The sequence below is a fragment of the Anolis sagrei genome, chromosome 6 (genome assembly GCF_037176765.1).
Source record: "Anolis sagrei isolate rAnoSag1 chromosome 6, rAnoSag1.mat, whole genome shotgun sequence".
Taxonomy (NCBI): Eukaryota; Metazoa; Chordata; class Lepidosauria; order Squamata; family Dactyloidae; genus Anolis; species Anolis sagrei.
The window spans coordinates 3,653,877-3,672,008 of NC_090026.1; the positions used below are offsets into that span (position 1 = coordinate 3,653,877).

General features: G+C 43.4%; 2 protein-coding genes across 3 annotated transcripts in view; both read right to left on the bottom strand.

Annotated features, from left to right (window-relative positions):
* LOC137097330 (nuclear pore complex-interacting protein family member B11-like) overlaps positions 1–18,132 on the bottom strand; it is a 39,783-nt gene that overhangs the window by 18,938 nt on the left and 2,713 nt on the right. The gene's annotated exons all lie outside the window — the stretch shown is intronic.
* Positions 1–18,132, bottom strand: part of NLGN2 (neuroligin 2) — a 152,617-nt gene that overhangs the window by 5,051 nt on the left and 129,434 nt on the right. For both annotated transcript variants that reach the window (XM_067469681.1, XM_067469680.1), the window contains 2 exons: positions 6,328–6,513; positions 4,256–5,045 (listed from right to left, as the gene is read on the bottom strand). In XM_067469681.1, coding sequence (XP_067325782.1) covers positions 4,256–5,045; positions 6,328–6,513 — 976 coding nt within the window. The remainder of the gene's footprint in view (positions 1–4,255; positions 5,046–6,327; positions 6,514–18,132) is intronic.

Sequence of the window (18,132 nt, forward strand, 5' to 3'; positions counted from 1 at the left end):
TCTTTCTCCCACCCTGGACATTTCACAGGACTGCTGTGATTCACCTCCCAACAAAGGATTCCCCCCCCCCCCCCCAGGTAGTAAGCAGCCAGACCTTGAAGCTGCATGGCCATTCAGTGCTAATCAAGGTGGCCAATTGCAACATTCACACCTGCCTCCAACAGACAAGCGCTCTTTCTCCCACCCTTGACATTTCACAGGACTGCTGTGATTCACCTCCCAAAAAAGGATTCCCCCAAGTAGTAAGCAGCCAGACCTTGAAGCTGCATGGCCATTCAGTGCTAATCAAGGTGGCCAATTGCAACATTCACACCTGCCTCCAACAGACAAGAGTTCTTTCTCCCACCCTGGACATTTCACAGGACTGCTGTGATTCACTTCCCAACAAAGGATCCCCCCAGGTAGTAAGCAGCCAGACCTTGAAGCTGCATGGCCATTCAGTGCTAATCAAGGTGGCCAATTGCAACATTCACACCTGCCTCCAACAGACAAGAGTTCTTTCTCCCACCCTGGACATTTCACAGGACTGCTGTGATTCACCTCCCAACAAAGGATCCCCCCAGGTAGTAAGCAGCCAGACCTTGAAGCTGCATGGCCATTCAGTGCTAATCAAGGTGGCCAATTGCAACATTCACACCTGCCTCCAACAGACAAGAGTTCTTTCTCCCACCCTGGACATTTCACAGGACTGCTGTGATTCACCTCCCAACAAAGGATCCCCCCAGGTAGTAAGCAGCCAGACCTTGAAGCTGCATGGCCATTCAGTGCTAATCAAGGTGGCCAATTGCAACATTCACACCTGCCTCCAACAGACAAGCGCTCTTTCTCCCACCCTTGACATTTCACAGGACTGCTGTGATTCACCTCCCAAAAAAGGATTCCCCCAAGTAGTAAGCAGCCAGACCTTGAAGCTGCATGGCCATTCAGTGCTAATCAAGGTGGCCAATTGCAACATTCACACCTGCCTCCAACAGACAAGAGTTCTTTCTCCCACCCTGGACATTTCACAGGACTGCTGTGATTCACCTCCCAACAAAGGATCCCCCCAGGTAGTAAGCAGCCAGACCTTGAAGCTGCATGGCCATTCAGTGCTAATCAAGGTGGCCAATTGCAACATTCACACCTGCCTCCAACAGACAAGCGCTCTTTCTCCCACCCTTGACATTTCACAGGACTGCTGTGATTCACCTCCCAAAAAAGGATTCCCCCAAGTAGTAAGCAGCCAGACCTTGAAGCTGCATGGCCATTCAGTGCTAATCAAGGTGGCCAATTGCAACATTCACACCTGCCTCCAACAGACAAGAGTTCTTTCTCCCACCCTGGACATTTCACAGGACTGCTGTGATTCACCTCCCAACAAAGGATCCCCCCAGGTAGTAAGCAGCCAGACCTTGAAGCTGCATGGCCATTCAGTGCTAATCAAGGTGGCCAATTGCAACATTCACACCTGCCTCCAACAGACAAGCGCTCTTTCTCCCACCCTTGACATTTCACAGGACTGCTGTGATTCACCTCCCAAAAAAGGATTCCCCCAAGTAGTAAGCAGCCAGACCTTGAAGCTGCATGGCCATTCAGTGCTAATCAAGGTGGCCAATTGCAACATTCACACCTGCCTCCAACAGACAAGAGTTCTTTCTCCCACCCTGGACATTTCACAGGACTGCTGTGATTCACTTCCCAACAAAGGATCCCCCCAGGTAGTAAGCAGCCAGACCTTGAAGCTGCATGGCCATTCAGTGCTAATCAAGGTGGCCAATTGCAACATTCACACCTGCCTCCAACAGACAAGAGTTCTTTCTCCCACCCTGGACATTTCACAGGACTGCTGTGATTCACCTCCCAACAAAGGATCCCCCCAGGTAGTAAGCAGCCAGACCTTGAAGCTGCATGGCCATTCAGTGCTAATCAAGGTGGCCAATTGCAACATTCACACCTGCCTCCAACAGACAAGCGCTCTTTCTCCCACCCTTGACATTTCACAGGACTGCTGTGATTCACCTCCCAAAAAAGGATTCCCCCAAGTAGTAAGCAGCCAGACCTTGAAGCTGCATGGCCATTCAGTGCTAATCAAGGTGGTCAATTGCAACATTCACACCTGCATCCAACAGACAAGAGTTCTTTTTCCCACCCTGGACATTTCACAGGACTGCTGTGATTCACCTCCCAAAAAAGGATTCCCCCAAGTAGTAAGCAGCCAGACCTTGAAGCTGCATGGCCATTCAGTGCTAATCAAGGTGGCCAATTGCAACATTCACACCTGCCTCCAACAGACAAGAGTTCTTTCTCCCACCCTGGACATTTCACAGGACTGCTGTGATTCACCTCCCAACAAAGGATTCCCCCAGGTAGTAAGCAACCAGACCTTGAAGTTGCATGGCCATTCAGTGCTAATGGTGTTTTTCAGTGTTTTTATGAGTGATGGTCATTTGTTGGACTGCTAGGTGTATTATGTCCAACTTTGGTGTCAATTCATCCAGTGGTTTTTGAGTTAATCCCACAAACGAACATTACATTTTTATTTATATAGATTTTAGTAGTTATACAATATTTTAAGTCTTTATAAACTTACAATAAAGGGAAGGAAAGGAAGGAAAGGCCATTCAAGGCTGGAGGGAGGGAGGACTGAGGAGGGAAAGCACCCTAGAGAGCAGCGGTGGCATATGGAGTATTCATGTAGAGTTGATTTTGTCGTTTGGGAGTAGTAGTTGCTGGGATTTATAGTTCACCTACAATCAAAGAGCATTCCGAACTCTGCCAATGATGGAATTGGGCCAAACTTGCCACACAGACCTCCCATGGCCAACAGAAAATACTGGAAGGGTTTGGTGGGCATTGATCTTGAGTTTTGGAGTTGTAGTTCACTTACATCCAGAGATCACTGTGGACTCAAACAATGATGGATCTGGACCAAACTCTACAAGAATACTCAATATGCCCAAATGTGAACACTGGTGGAGTTTGGGGGAAATAGAATCTTGACATTTGGGAGTTGTAGTTGCTGGGATTTATAGTTCACCTACAATCAAAGAGCAGTCTGAACCCCACCAACGATGGAATTGAACCAAACTTGGCACACAGTTCTCCCATGACCAACAGAAAATACTGGAAGGGTTTGGTGGGCAGTGTCCTTTGGTTTTGGAGTTGTAGTTCACCTACATCCAGAGAGCACTGTGGACTCAAATAATGATGGATCTGGACCAAACTTGGCACAAATACCTAATATGCTGAAATGTGAACACTGGGGGAGTTTGGGGGTAAATAGAGCTTGACATTTGAGAGTTGTAGTTGCTTGGATTTATAGTTCCCTTATAATCAAAGAGCATTCTGAACTCCACCAGTGATAGAATTGGGCCAAACTTCCCACACAGAACCCCATGACCAACAGAAAATACTCTGTTTTCTGATGGTCTTTGGCGACCGCTTTAACACCCCCTTGCAATCCCCCTAGGGATCCCGACCCCCAGGTTGAGAAACGCAGAAATAGTGTATAACTACTAAGACAATGTATAAATATTAAAATAATGTATAAATATTAAATATAGCATCACTACTTTGCAGATTTTCACTTTTCGCTGGTGATCGTGGAACGTAACACCCACAATAAGTGAGGGAACACTGTATGCATTTGTCAGCTTGTTTTATAGTATATTCTTTTGGTTTTTGTATTTCAATCTGGATAATTTGTTTCACAGTTCTATTATGTTGTATGACTCCCTCCATCCCCCATGTACGTACGTGTATTTTAGGTTGCATGCCTTCAACAACAGGTTTCTGCTTCCCTGCAGACTTGGACACAATGGAGCAATGGCTTAAAACTATAGGAAAGGAGGTTCCACCTGAACATTAGGAGGAACTTCCTAACTGTAAGGAGAGCTGTTTAGCAGTGGAACTCTCTGCCTCTGAGTGTGGTGGAGGCTCCTTCTTTGGAGGCTTTGAAGCAGAGGCTGGATGGCCATCTGTTGGGGGTGATTTGAATGCAATATTCCTGCTTCCTGGCAGAATGGGGTTGGACTGGATGGCCCATGAGGTCTCTTCCAACTCTAGGATTCGATGAATCTATGTAAATGCTTCACCTGGAAGCCTAGGCATCATTCATTTCAGATAGAAATAAAATTCATTATGCTCAAAAATAATATGCAAGGGAATGTATCATTTGCATAATATGCCAGCATACTACATATAAATAAATGGCAACAGTAACGTAAATAATGGCAACAGTAACGTAAATAATCTAGTGCCATGAGTGTCGTCTTACCCAGTCTTGGCGAAATTGGTCCAGTAGGTCATGACAACCGCGCTCAGCATGACATCGTTCTTGGAGAAGTTGCACGGGAAGAGGTCCGTGGCTCCGATCATGGGCACGCCAAAGACGTACGGGATCTCATCTCCATGGGCGGCATCTGCCCACTCGGGCCGCGTGTCGGTCTGGCAGTGGTGGTAGAAGGTGTAGAAGTAGACGGGAGACTGGTACTCGGCGTGCAGCTTGGCGGTGGCCACGGCAGGCGCCACCCACTGGTGGTCCGTGAAGAGGGCCAGGAGGGTCTTGCGCCGCATCTCGCCGTTGTCCCGGTCGGCCCAATCCGTGTACATGAACTTGATGGTCTCCCGCAAGATGTCCTTGCCCTCCGGGTATCCGTACAAGTTGTCCACGAAGTTGGAGATGGTGAAGTCGAAGTAGCTGGCCGAAATGCCATCTTCGTTCTCCATGGAGTCCTCCACGAACTTCAGGCCTTCCCCCTGGTTGACACCGATGAGGATGTCGTAGTTGAGGAACTCCCCTTGCTGCATCAGGATCTCCGGGTCGTCCGGCACCACATCCCCGTCCACCACGGGCCCGAAAGCAATGTGGTATCGAGCCGGCTGGATGTCCTGGTCCACCAGTTCCCGGTAGGGCTTGCGCCGAAGGCAGTCAACCGTGTTGCTGGTGTCCATGTGATCGCAGCCCACCTTGGAGGCCAGCATGCGGGTGTACTTGAGGGGCTGGTAGTTGACTGACCAGCTGGAGATGGCTGTGCCGCTCTGAGCAATGGCTTTCTGGAACAGACCTGGGAAGAGGGAGGGAAATCATCAGTCACAAAGCTTTGGGAAGAGGTGGCAAAAGGGGAAGGTGAGAAGCTCTCCTTGCGGCAACAGTTCAAGGTTGGCTTCCATCAGACGTTGGCTACAGAGATGTGCTGGAGGACCAAGAGATCCCTAGAAAAGTGCTCTCTCAGAAAAAAAAAATACTAAGAGATGGAGGTCTGGAAGGCTGACTGGAAAGTAGAGTCTGGGGTTAGGGCAGGCATGTGCAAACTTCAGCCCTCCAGGTGTTTTGGACTTCAAAAGTGGCAGGCTAGGCCACTACATCAGCAAGCAAGAGTCCAAAAGTGGCAGGCTAAGCCACTAACACCTCAGCAAGCGAGAGTCCCAAAGTGGCAGGCTAAGACCCTTCTTATAGCAAGCGAGAGTCCAAAAGTGGCAAGCTAAGTCACTAATACCTCAGCAAGCGAGAGTCCAAAAGTGCCAGTCTAAGACCCTTTTTATTGCGAGAGTCCAAAAGTGGCAAACTAAGCCACTGATACTTCAGCAGGCGAGAGTCCAAAAGTGGCAGGCTAGGCCACTAATACCTCAGCAAGCAAGAGTCCAAAAGTGGCAGGCTAAGACCCTTCCTATAGCAGGCAAGAGTCCAAAAGTGCCAGGCTAAGCGACTAACACATCAGCAAGTGAGAGTCCAAAAGTGGCAGGCTAAGACCCTTCTTATTGCAAGCGAGAGTCCAAAAGTGCCAGGCTAAGCCACTAATACCTAAGCAAGCGAGAGTCCAAAAGTGGCAGGCTAAGCCACTAATACCTCAGCAAACAAGAGTCCAAAAGTGGCAGGTTAAGACCCTTCCTATAGCAAGCGCGAGTCCAAAAGTGGCAGGCTAAGACCCTTCTTATAGAAACACCAGAGGCACTCCAAGTGGCCAGCTACTGGTCAAAGGACATTTAATAGAATTTAATAGAAGTTTGCAAACTTTGAAAATAGATTACAACCGTACTCTTGGTTTGCTCCTGATACGATAAATAAATAAATAACAGCCTCAGGCCCCTTCCTTTGCCCCCTCAGCTGCTTAAGCAGCTGAGGGGGTAAAGGAAAGGGCCTGAGGCTGTTAGGAATGATGGGAGTTGAAGTCCAAAACACCTGGAAGGCCAAAGGTGTCATACAAATTGCTAATTTGCCCTCAGACTTACAATCTAGATACGACACAGAAGGAAATGTCTAGGAAGACACCTGCATTGTGCACCAGCCTCCCCAAAAACGAGGCAAAAGGTGAACTTTCCAGCCCAGGAGTTTTAGGAAAGGCTTACCTTCCGAATGGTGGGAGAGGATGAGGAGGTTGACGCAGGAGGCGCCGGCCCCCGAGCCGAAGATGGTGATCCGCTCGGGGTCTCCCCCGAAATGGCCGATGTTCTCATTCAACCACCGCAAGGCCTGGATTTGGTCGAGGAGGCCGTAGTTTCCCTTGGCCGATTGGTCGCCGGTGCTCATGAAGCCTGAAGAGGAGGAAATGCAAACCCTGGCGTCAGGAAGAACCACCTTGGGCGACCCGTCTGCTATTGGGACACATTTGGGGTGGAAGGGAAGGGAATCCCCAAAGAAACCCTTTTCCCTTTGACTATTTCCTTGCAAAAAGAGAAAATCATAATTGGAGAGAACGAAATGTGTGCCATTTGGTTGGTCAAAAGGGCCAAGGTAGCATTGTGGCCTGAGTGCTGGACTATTTAATTAATTTACCATATATACCCGAGTATAAGCCAACCCGAATACAAACTGAAACACCTAATTTCAGCACAAAAGTCTGGGAAAACGTAATAACTCGAGTATAAGTCGCGGGTGGGAAATGCAGCCGCTACTGGTCAGGTTTCAAAATAAAAATAGATACCAATACAATTGAATTAATTGAGGTATCAATACGTTAAATGTTTTTGAATATATAATACTGATATTCTACTATGCTAATAATATAATATAATATATTTTATGTATTGTATATACTCAAGTATAAGCCTAGTTTTTCAGCCCTTTTTTAAGGCTGAAAAAGTCCCCCTCAACTTATATTGAAGTCAAGGTTATTTATCATTTTACTCTATTATTATTATTATTATTATTATTATTTATTTTACACAATTATTATTATTAGTATTATTACATTTATTATTCTATTGTTACTGTTATTATTCAATTTCCATTATTTTACTCTATTTATTATTGTTATTATTGCATTTATTATTCTATTATTACTGTTATTATTACATTTCCATTATTTTACTCTATTATTATTGTTATTATTACATTTATTATTTTACTCTATTATTATTGGAAGGATACATAAGCGCATTTACATTGAAGACGTTTAGGGATTCACTCTATTTATTATTGTTATTATTACATTTATTATTTTCCTCTATTATTACTGTTATTATTACATTTCCATTACTTTACTCTATTTATTACTGTTATTATTGCATTTATTACTCTATTATTACTGTTATTACATTTCCATTATTTTACTCTATTATTATTATTGTTATTATTACATTTCCATTATTTTACTCTATTATTATTATTGTTATTATTACATTTCCATTATTTTACTCTATTATTATTATTGTTATTATTACATTTCCATTATTTTACTCTATTATTATTGGAAGGATACATAAGCACATTTACATTGAAGAAGTTTAGGGTTTCATTCTATTTATTTCACTATTTATTATTATTGTTATTATTATTTATTATTTTCCTCTATTATTACTGTTATTATTACATTTCCATTACTTTACTCTATTTATTACTGTTATTATTGCATTTATTATTCTACTATTACTGTTATTACATTTCCATTATTTTACTCTATTATTATTGTTGTTATTATTACATTGATTATTTTACTCTATTATTATTGGAAGGATACATAAGCTAAGCACATTTACATTGAAGAAGTTTAGGGTTTCACTCTATTTATTTCACTATTTATTATTGTTATTATTATTTATTATTTTCCTCTATTATTACTGTTATTATTACATTTCCATTATTTTACTCTATTATTGTTATTATTATTACATTTATTATTTTCCTCTATTATTACTGTTATTATTACATTTCCATTATTTTACTCTATTATCATTGTTATTATTACATTTATTATTTTACTCTATTATTATTGGAAAGATACATAAGCACATTTACACTGAAGACGTTTAGGGATTCACTGTATTTATTTCACTCTATTTATTATTGTTATTATTACATTTATTATTTTTCCTCTATTATTACTGTTATTATTACATTTCCATTATTTTACTCTACTATTATTATTGTTATTATTATTACATTTATTATTTTCCTCTATTATTACTGTTATTATTACATTTCCATTATTTTACTCTATTATTATTATTATTGTTATTATTATTATATGTATTGTTTTACTCTATTTATTTTTATTAGAAGGATACGCAAGCATATTTACATTGAAGAAGTTTAGAATAATGGTTTAATCAGAGTTGGGTGGTCTAATCTTAAATTACATTTTTATGTAAATATTCAAAAACATTTAACCCACTGATACCTCAATTAATGTCATTGTATTGGTATCTATTTTTATTTTGAATTTGCATTTCCCACCCTCGGCTTATACTCGAGTCAATACGTTTTCCCAGTTATTTGTGGTAAAATTAGGTGCCTCGGCTTATATTTGGGTCGGTTTATACTCGAGTATATACGGTATATATATCTGGTAAGCTGCCCTGAGTCCCCTTCGGGGTGAGAAAGGATGACATATAAATGACATAAATAAACAATTTTTTTTTACATACAACTGTAATTTAAGATAACAACTCTGATTAAACCATTCTTCTAACCTTCTTCAATGTAAATGTGCTTACGTATCCTTCCAATAATAATAAAGAAACTAAAATAATAAATGTAATAATAATAATAATAGAGCCAAATAATGGAACAGTAATAACAGAGTAAAATAATAAACTTAATAATAATAATAATAACAATAACAAATAATAATAACAATGTATTGTCGAAGGCTTTCATGGCCAGAATCACTGGGTTGTTGTAGGTTTTTTGGGGCTATGTGGCCATGTTCTAGAGGCATTCTCTCCTGACGTTTCGCCTGCATCTATGGCAAGCATCCTCAGAGGTAGTGAAGTCACTCACTACCTCTGAGGATGCTTGCCATAGATGCAAGCAAAACGTCAGGAGAGAATGCCTCCAGATCATGGCCACATAGCCCCAAAAAACCTACAACCCAATAATAACAATAATAAATAGAGTCAAATAATAAATGTAATTGAATATTTACATAAAATTGTAACTTAAGATAAGGCTGTCCAACTTTGATTAAACCAGTATTCTAACCTTCTTCAATGTCAATGTGCTTACGTATCCTTCCAATAATAATAAAGAGAGTAAAATAATAAATGTAATATTAATAAAAATAATAATAATAGTCAAATAAGAGAAGTGTAATAATAGAATAAAATAATAAACTTAATAATAATAGAGTAAAATAACAAATAATAATAACAATAATAAATAGAGTCAAACAATAAATGTAATAATAACAACAATAATAATAAAGTAAAATAATAAATGTAATAATAATAATAATAATAATAATAATAGAGTATTTATTAATAAATAATAAATAAAATATCGAATTGCAAAGACTCTGGCACAAGCCAGTCAAGGTGGTCCCAGTGGTGATTCATCTGAGAATGCAAGCTGTTAATGGTTCCGGCCCAAGATACCTAGCTGACCGCATCTCGGCCTATGAACCCACCCGAACTTTGAGATCTTCCGGGGAGGCCCTGCTCTCGATCCCGCCAGCCTCTCAAGCACGGTTGGCGGGGACGAGAGATAGGGCCTTCTCGGTGGTGGCTCCTCGGCTGTGGAACGCCCTTCCTGTAGATGTTAGGCTGGCACCATCTCTCATGACATTCCGTAGAAAGTTGAAGACCTGGATGTTTGTGCAGGCGTTTGAGTAATTCAGTGCAATTCTGGTAATTTGAACATAGGAACGGAACAATGACGTCGAATCTGGATCACGCTTGGATGATGAGGCGATCGAGGGTGGGTTTTGTGATTATGGTATATTGTTTGTCTATTAGCTAGTAATGGAAATGTGTAATTTAACTGTTGTGGTATATTAATTATTGCTGTTTTTATTGTCTTTGTTGTTTGCTGTCTGGAAACCGCTGTGAGTCGCCCTCGGGCTTGAGATACAGCGGTATACAAGAATAGTAAATAAATAAAATAAATAAATGGTGATTGTGTTGATGTGAGTATTGTGCGTCGTTGAGCAAGTAAATTCAAAGATGTTGAGGTGGGAACATCTGACTTGCATGACAAACAAAGAGTTGGACGTCCTGTGACAGCAACCACCGAGTTTCACAAGCAAAAGGCTGACAGGACGATCGTCGTATCACTAAGAGAGAAATTTCAAGCATTTCACAAGAACGTGTGGGTCATATTATTGCTTTGCTTGGCTGTCGGAAGATCTGTGCATGATGGGGACCCAGGATGCTGACGCCTGAGATGAAAGCGCACAGACTTCTTCCATGACAGCTTCAGAAACTTGGTTGTCTTTGGCAGAAACGTATCCAATTTTCTGGTGATTATGTGGAAAAGTGAATAGTGGTGGTTAAAGAGCACAAAGATCCATTGCCTAGTCAAAGCCATGGTATTCCCTGTAGTCACCTACGGATGTGAGAGCTGGACCTTAGGGAAGGCTGAGCGAAGGAAGATAGAAGCTTTTGAACTGTGGTGTTGGAGGAAAATGCTGAGAGTGCCTTGGTCTGCCAGAAGATCCAACCAGTCCATCCTCCAGGAAAGAAAGCCCGACTGCTCACTGGAGGGAAGGAGACTAGAGACAAAGTGGAAGTACTTTGGCCACATCATGAGGAGACAGCAAAGCCTAGAGAAGGGAATGATGCTGGGGAAAGGGGAAGGCAAAAGGAAGAGGGGCCGACCAAGGACAAGATGGATGGATGGCATCCTTGAAGCGACTGGACTGACCTTGAAGGAGCTGGGGGTGGTGACGGCCGACAGGGAGCTCTGGCGTGGGCTGGTCCATGAGGTCACGAAGAGTCAGAGACGACTGCACGAATGAACAACAACAAAGAGCACATTCTAAGGATTATTTCTGCATTGGAGTTATTAAAATATTCCCATCCAAACCCAAGGAACGAAGGTGGAGGCATTGCTTTTCATTCAACCCTCGCATCTGGGTGAGAGATCTAGTGAGCTGCAGTTTTACAAGGTCTTTATCCTTATCCAAGACTGCAGGTGCTCCGTCACACGACACCTCCCAGGAGAGATCTTGGAATCCAAGTTAAACATGAGCCAACAATGTGATGTGGCGGCAAAAAAAGCCAATGGGATTTTGACCTGCATCAAGAGTAGCCTAGTGCCTAGATCCAGGGAAGTCATGCTCCCCATGCTCTATTCTGCTTTGGTTACACCACACCTGGAATATTGTGTCCAATTCTGGGCACCACAATTCAAGAGAGATATTGACAAGCTGGAATGTGTCCAGAGGAGAGCGACTAAAATGATCAAGGGTCTGGAGAACAAGCCCTATGAGGAGTGGCTTAAGGAGCTGGGCATGTTTAGCCTGAAGAAGAGAAGGCTGAGAGGGGATATGATAGCCATGTATACATATGTGAAGGGAAATCCTAGGGAGGAGGGAGCAAACTTCCTTTCTGCTTCCTTGGAGACTAGGACGTAATGGAGCAATGGCTTCAAACTACAAGAGAGGAGATTCCATCTGAACATGAGGAAGAACTTCCTGACTGTGAGAGCCGTTCAGCAGTGGAACTCTCTGCCCCGGAGGGAGTGTGGTGGAGGCTCCTTCTTTGGAAGCTTTTAAACAGGGGCTGGATGGCCATCTGTCAGGGGTGATTTGAATGCAATATTCCTGCTTCTTGGCAGAATGGGGTTGGACTGGATGGCCCAGGAGGTCTCTTCCAACTCTTTGATTCTATGATTTTATGATTCTATGATTCCATAGCGGTTCAAGTGGTGTCAAGTGGTCTACAGTGTAGATGCTCCCTTAATGTAAATGCTCACCCAGCTCTTCCCCTGATTAGTTGCCAAGCCGAAAGCGAGGATGTCAAGGAAGGAAGTGGCGGGTGTTGTGCCCCCGTTTCCAACCAAAGGGAAGCGATCGATCGGAAGGCCTGCCTCCTGCCTCTTGCTCAAACCCTGCGTTTGCACACGAGCAATCTCCTCCAAAATTAATCATCGTTCCGTCCTGGGGCCCTTTCGCTGGAGATAACGAGGCCTTGCCGTTAATTATTAAAAGCGTTTTAATGAAATATTAATTCCGGCTGCGCCTGGGTAAATTTCACACCCATAAGGGGAACAAAAGGAGGGGGCGGGCAGGGAGGGACCCCGATGGGAGATGGAGAAGGGGCTGCGGGAAAGTCAAGGATTGCGGTGGACGGTCAAGGCCAGAATCCCCCCTGGACAAGAGGGTCTGAAGCCAAAAGAGGGCTGGTTTTGCATCCCGTGCATTACTCGGGCAGCTGACCCCTTCTGCCTATATGCATCTGAACACGCTGCCCTACTACCAAGCCACATCTCTCCCTTTATGGGGATTTCAGTGCATGTGCAAAAGGATGCTTCATCTCCAAGGAGAAAAGTTATGTTGGCAAAGTTACTTGTTTAGACTCTCTAATAAGATCTTGGAGTCCTCGTGGACAACAAGTGAAACATGAGCCAAGAATGTGATGTGGCGGCAAAAAAAGTCAATGGGATTTTGGCCGGCATCAAGAGGAGCATAGTGTCTAGATCTAAGGAAGTCATGCTCCCCATGCTCTATTCCGCTTTGGTGAGACCACACCTGGAATATTGTGTCCAATTCTGGCCACCACAATTGAAGAGAGATATTGACAAGCTGGAATGTGTCCAGAGGAGGGCGACTCAAATGATCAAGGGTCTGGAGAACAAGCCCTATGAGGAGCGGCTTAAAGAGCTGGGCAAATTCTGGGCACCACATTGGAAAAGAGATATTGACAAGCTGGAATGTGTCCAGAGGAGGGCGACTAAAATGATTAAGGGTCTGGAGAACAAGCCCTATGAGGAGTGGCTTAAAGAGCTGGGCAAATTCTGGGCACCACATTGGAAAAGAGATATTGACAAGCTGGAATGTGTCCAGAGGAGGGCGACTCAAATGAGGGTCTGGAGAACAAGCCCTATGAGGAGTGGGTTAAGGAGCTGGGCATGTTTAGCCTGAAGAAGAGAAGGCTGAGAGGAGATATGATAGCCATGTATCAATATGTGAGAGGAAGCCACAGGGAGGAGGAGGGAGCAAGCTTCCTTTCTGCTTCCCTGGAGACTAGGATGCAATGGAACAATGGCTTCAAACTACAAGAGAGGAGATTCCATCTGAACATGAGGAAGAACTTCCTGACTGTGAGAGCTGTTCAGCAGTGGAACTTTCTGCCCCGGAGTGTGGTGGAGGCTCCTTCTTTGGAAGCTTTTAAACAGAGGCTGGATGGCCATCTGTCAGGGGTGATTTGAATGCAGAATGGGGTTGGACTGGATGGCCCAGGAGGTCTCTTCCAACTCTTGATTCTATGAATAATATATATTTGGGCCTTTAGGTTCTTTATTAGCACTTTATACTTCTGAAATCGAATACTGTTGTTTTGTCTACAGCAATTGTTGTATTTTATTGTCTTTACCAGGGAGTACTGTGAACCTATTCAACCTGTATGCAGTTTTATCTACTATTCTGAAGCCTTTGACTGTGTGGATCATAATAAATGGTGGCAAGTTCTTGGTGGGATGGGCATCCCAAGCCCCCTTCGCTCTCTCCTGACAAGGAATCTGTCCAAGGACCAAGGAGCAACAGTCAGAACTGACCACGGAACAACAGACTGGTTCAAGATTGGGAAAGGCGTACAACAGGGTTGTATCCTCTCCCCCAACCTATTCAACTTGTATGCAGAACACATCATGCGAGGATGTGCGGGGCTTGACGAATGCAAAGCTGGGGTGAAAATGGCTGGAAGAAACATTCACAACTTTAGATATGCAGATGACACCACTTTGATGGCCGAAAGCAAGAGGAGATGAGAAGCCATCTAACCAAGGTGAAAGAAGAAAGGGCAAAAACTGGGTTGCAGTAAAACAAGATTATGGCAACAAGAATGATTGACAACTAGGAAATAGAGGGAGAAAATGTGGAGGCAGGGACAGGGTTTGTATTTCTAGGTGAAAAGATTACTGCAAACGCAGACTGCAATCAGGAGACGCTTACTTCTTGGGAGGGGAGCAATGACCAATCTTGATAAAATAGCGAAGAGTAGAGACATCAGACTGGCAACAAAGATCCATTGCCTAGTCCAAGCCATGGTCTTCCCTGTAGTCACCTACGGATGTGAGAGCTGGACCAGAAGGAAAGCTGAGCAAAGGAAGAGAGGTGCTTTTGAGCTGTGGTGTTGGAGGAAAGTGCTGAGAGTGCCTTGGACTGAGAGAAGATCCAACCCGTCCAGGAAATAAAACCTGACCGCTCATTGGAGGGAAGGATACTAGAGGCAAAGTTGAAGTACTTTGGCCACATCATGAGAAGAAAGGGAAGCTTAGAGGAGACAACAATGCTGAGGAAAATGGAAGGAAAAAGGAAGAGGGGCCAACCAAGGGCAAGATGGATGGATGAGATCCTTGAAGGGCCTGGCTTGACCTTGAAGGAGCTGGGGGTGGAGACAACCGACAGGGAGTTCTGGCATGGACTGGTCTATGAGGTCACAAAGAGTCGGAAATGACTGAATGAATGGACAACATCAGCACTGTGAATTTGTGATGTTGGGGTGATTGTTTATTGTCTACTTGTATGTTTTGTTTTGCACTTGTTGTATTTTGCATGTCACACCTTGAGTGTTTTGTGTTCTGCCCTGAGTCCCTCTGGGAGATGGTAGCAGGATCTAAATAAAAAACTATTATTATTATTATTATTATTATTATTATTATTATTATTAGAAACACAACAAGATGAGTCCACAGCAGACACTCTGCTGGCAGTTGTATTGGATCACACGTCGGACCCTTCCCAAGTGTCTAGGACTGTGTGATGTATCAGCGAATAATGCATGCAGATCCCAGTAAGGTGGCCTTCTGCACCTGGCAGATGGTAATTTTGTCAGCACCGATTGTGTTTAAGTGCAGGCCAAGGTCTTGAGGCACTGCACCCAGTGTGCCCATCACCACTGGGACCACCTTGACTGGCTTGTGCCAGAGTCTTGTTATTATTATAATAAGATTATTATTATTATTACTATTATTATTATTATTACAGAGTTGTGTTGTTATTATTATTATTTCAAGCACAACAAAATTAGTACACAGCAAACAAGATCACTCTGCTGGCTGTTGTATTGGATCACACGTCGGACCCTTCCCAAGTGTCTAGGACTGTGTGATGTATCGGTGAATAATGCAGATGGTAATCTTGTCAGCACCGATTGTGTTTAAGTGCAGGCCAAGGTCTTTAGGCACTTCACCCAGTGTGCCCATCACCACTGGGACCACCTTGACTGGCTTGTGCCAGAGTCTTGTTATTATCATAATAAGAGTATTATTATTATAACAGAGTGTTGTTGTTGTTATTATTTCAAGCACAACAAAATTAGTCGGACCCTTCCCAAGTCTGATGAGGATCACACGTAGGACCCTTCCCAGGTGTCTAGGACTGTGTGATGTACAGGGTTAGTCAAAATGCATAGGCCAATAAGCCATTCAATTGAATGGCTTATTGGCCTATGCATTTTGACTAACCCTGTATTGGCGAATAATGCGTGCAGATCCCAGTAAGGTGGCCTTTTGCAGCTGGCAGATGGTAATTTTGTCAGCACCGATTGTGTTTAAGTGCAGGCCAGGGTCTTTAGGCACTGCGCCCAGTGTGCCAATCACCACTGGGACCCCCTTGACTGGCTTGTGCTGGAGTCTTTGCAGTTTGATCTTTTATTTATTATTTATTAATACATTCTCTATTTATTTTTATTTTACTTTATTATTGTTGTTATTATTACATTTTTTATTTTATTCTATTTATTATTGTTATTATTTGTTATTTTATCCTATTTTTATTATTACACTTCCATTATTTGACTATTATTAGACTCTATTATTATTATTATTATTACATTTATTATTTTACTCTCTTTATTATTAGAAAGATACATAAGCACATTACATTGAGGAAGGGTTTTAAAAAAGGCTGTTAAAAAACATGTTTTCCACATTCACAAGAGAATTGTACCTCCCGCTTTTTTTCCATGTCAGGAGCAACTTGAGAAACTGCAAGTCGCTTCTGGCGTGAGAGAATTGGCCATCTGCAAGGACGTTGCCCAAGGAATGCCCAGATATTTTGATGTTTTACCATCCTTTATTTACAGTATTTCTATACCGCTTTTTTCACCCGTAGGGGGACTCAAAGCGGTAGGAGGCTTCTCTCATGTCACTGCATGGGGAGCTGGAGCTGACAGAGGGAGCTCACCCGCACTCTCCGCGGATTCAAACCTCCAACCTGTCTGTCTTCAGTCCTGCCGGCACAAGGGCTTCCATGGCTGGAATCACTGGGTTGTTGTGAGTTTTCTGGGTTGTCTGGCCATGTTCCAGAAGCATTCTCTCCTGACATTTTGCCACCGGGAGATCCACGTGTTCCCCCATCCCAAGCAAATTAGGAGGCTGGACTGATTTTTAGAGTCCACAAATCTGGGGCTGGACAAGCAACTCAGTGTAAAACCCAAAGTTATTCCTTCAGTCAGTGATCGAACACACACACACACACACATATATTAGCATCATGTTTGTGGGTCCCTGAACCCTATTTCTTGTGAGACCCCTTGCCAGTCCCAAAAGCCTCTCATAACCTATAATTTTAAAAAATGATGTGTTTTCCATGTAATGTTTGCCCCCAAATCATGCAGAAACTATAACATACGAAAACATGCAAAAATATATTTTTTTTCCTGAAGCTGCCCAGAGTCTGCAATACCTCCATTTCCCTCTTCTAAATGATATGACAAGATGTATTTTTGAAGGCTTTCATGGCTGGAATCACTGGGTTGTTGTGAGTGTCTGGCCATGTTCCAGAAGCATTCTCTCCTGACATTTCGCCTGCATCTGTGGCAGGCACCTTCAAAGGTTGTGAGGTCTGTTGGAAATGAGGCAAGTGGGGTTTATATATCCGTGGAATGATGTCCAGGGTGGGAGAAAGAACTCTTCCACCAGGCAGGAAGCAGCTAGGCTTTGACGCTACAAGACCATTAAATGCCAATCAAGGTGGCCAATGGCAACTTTCACACTTGCCTTAAACAAACAAGAGTTCTTTCTCCCACCGTGGACATCATTCCGGCTTTCATGGCCAGAATCACTGGGTTGCTGTGAGTGTTCCGGGCTGTCTGGTCATGTTCCAGAAGCATTCTCTCCTGACATTTCGCCTGCATCTGTGGTAGGCATCCTCAAAGGTTTCAAGGTCTGTTGGAAAAGAGGCTAGTGGGGTTTATATATCTGTGGAATGATATTCAGGGTAGGAGAAAGAACTCTTCCACTAGGCAGGAAGCAGCCAGGCTTTGATGCTGCAAGACCATTAAGTGCTAATCAAGGTGGCCAATGGCAACTTTCGCACTTGCCTTAAGCAAACAAGAGTTCCTTCTCCCACCGTGGACATCATTCCACAGGTATGTAAACCCCACTTGCCTAGTTTCCAACAGACCTCACAACCTCTGAGGATGCCTGCCATAGATGTGGGCGAAACGTCAGGAGAGAATGTTGTGAGTTTTCCGGGCTGTATGCTAATCAAGGTGGCCAATGGAAACATTTACACCTGACTCCAACAGACAAGAGTTCTTTCTCCCACCCTGGATGTAATTCCACAGGTATATAGACCTCACTTGCATCCTTTCCAACAGACCTCACAACCTCTGAGGATGCCTGCCATAGATGTGGGCGAAACGTCAGGAGAGAATGTTGTGAGTTTTTTCCGGGCTGTATGCTAATCAAGGTGGCCAATGGAAACATTTACACCTGACTCCAACAGACAAGAGTTCTTTCTCCCACCCTGGATGTAATTCCACAGGTAT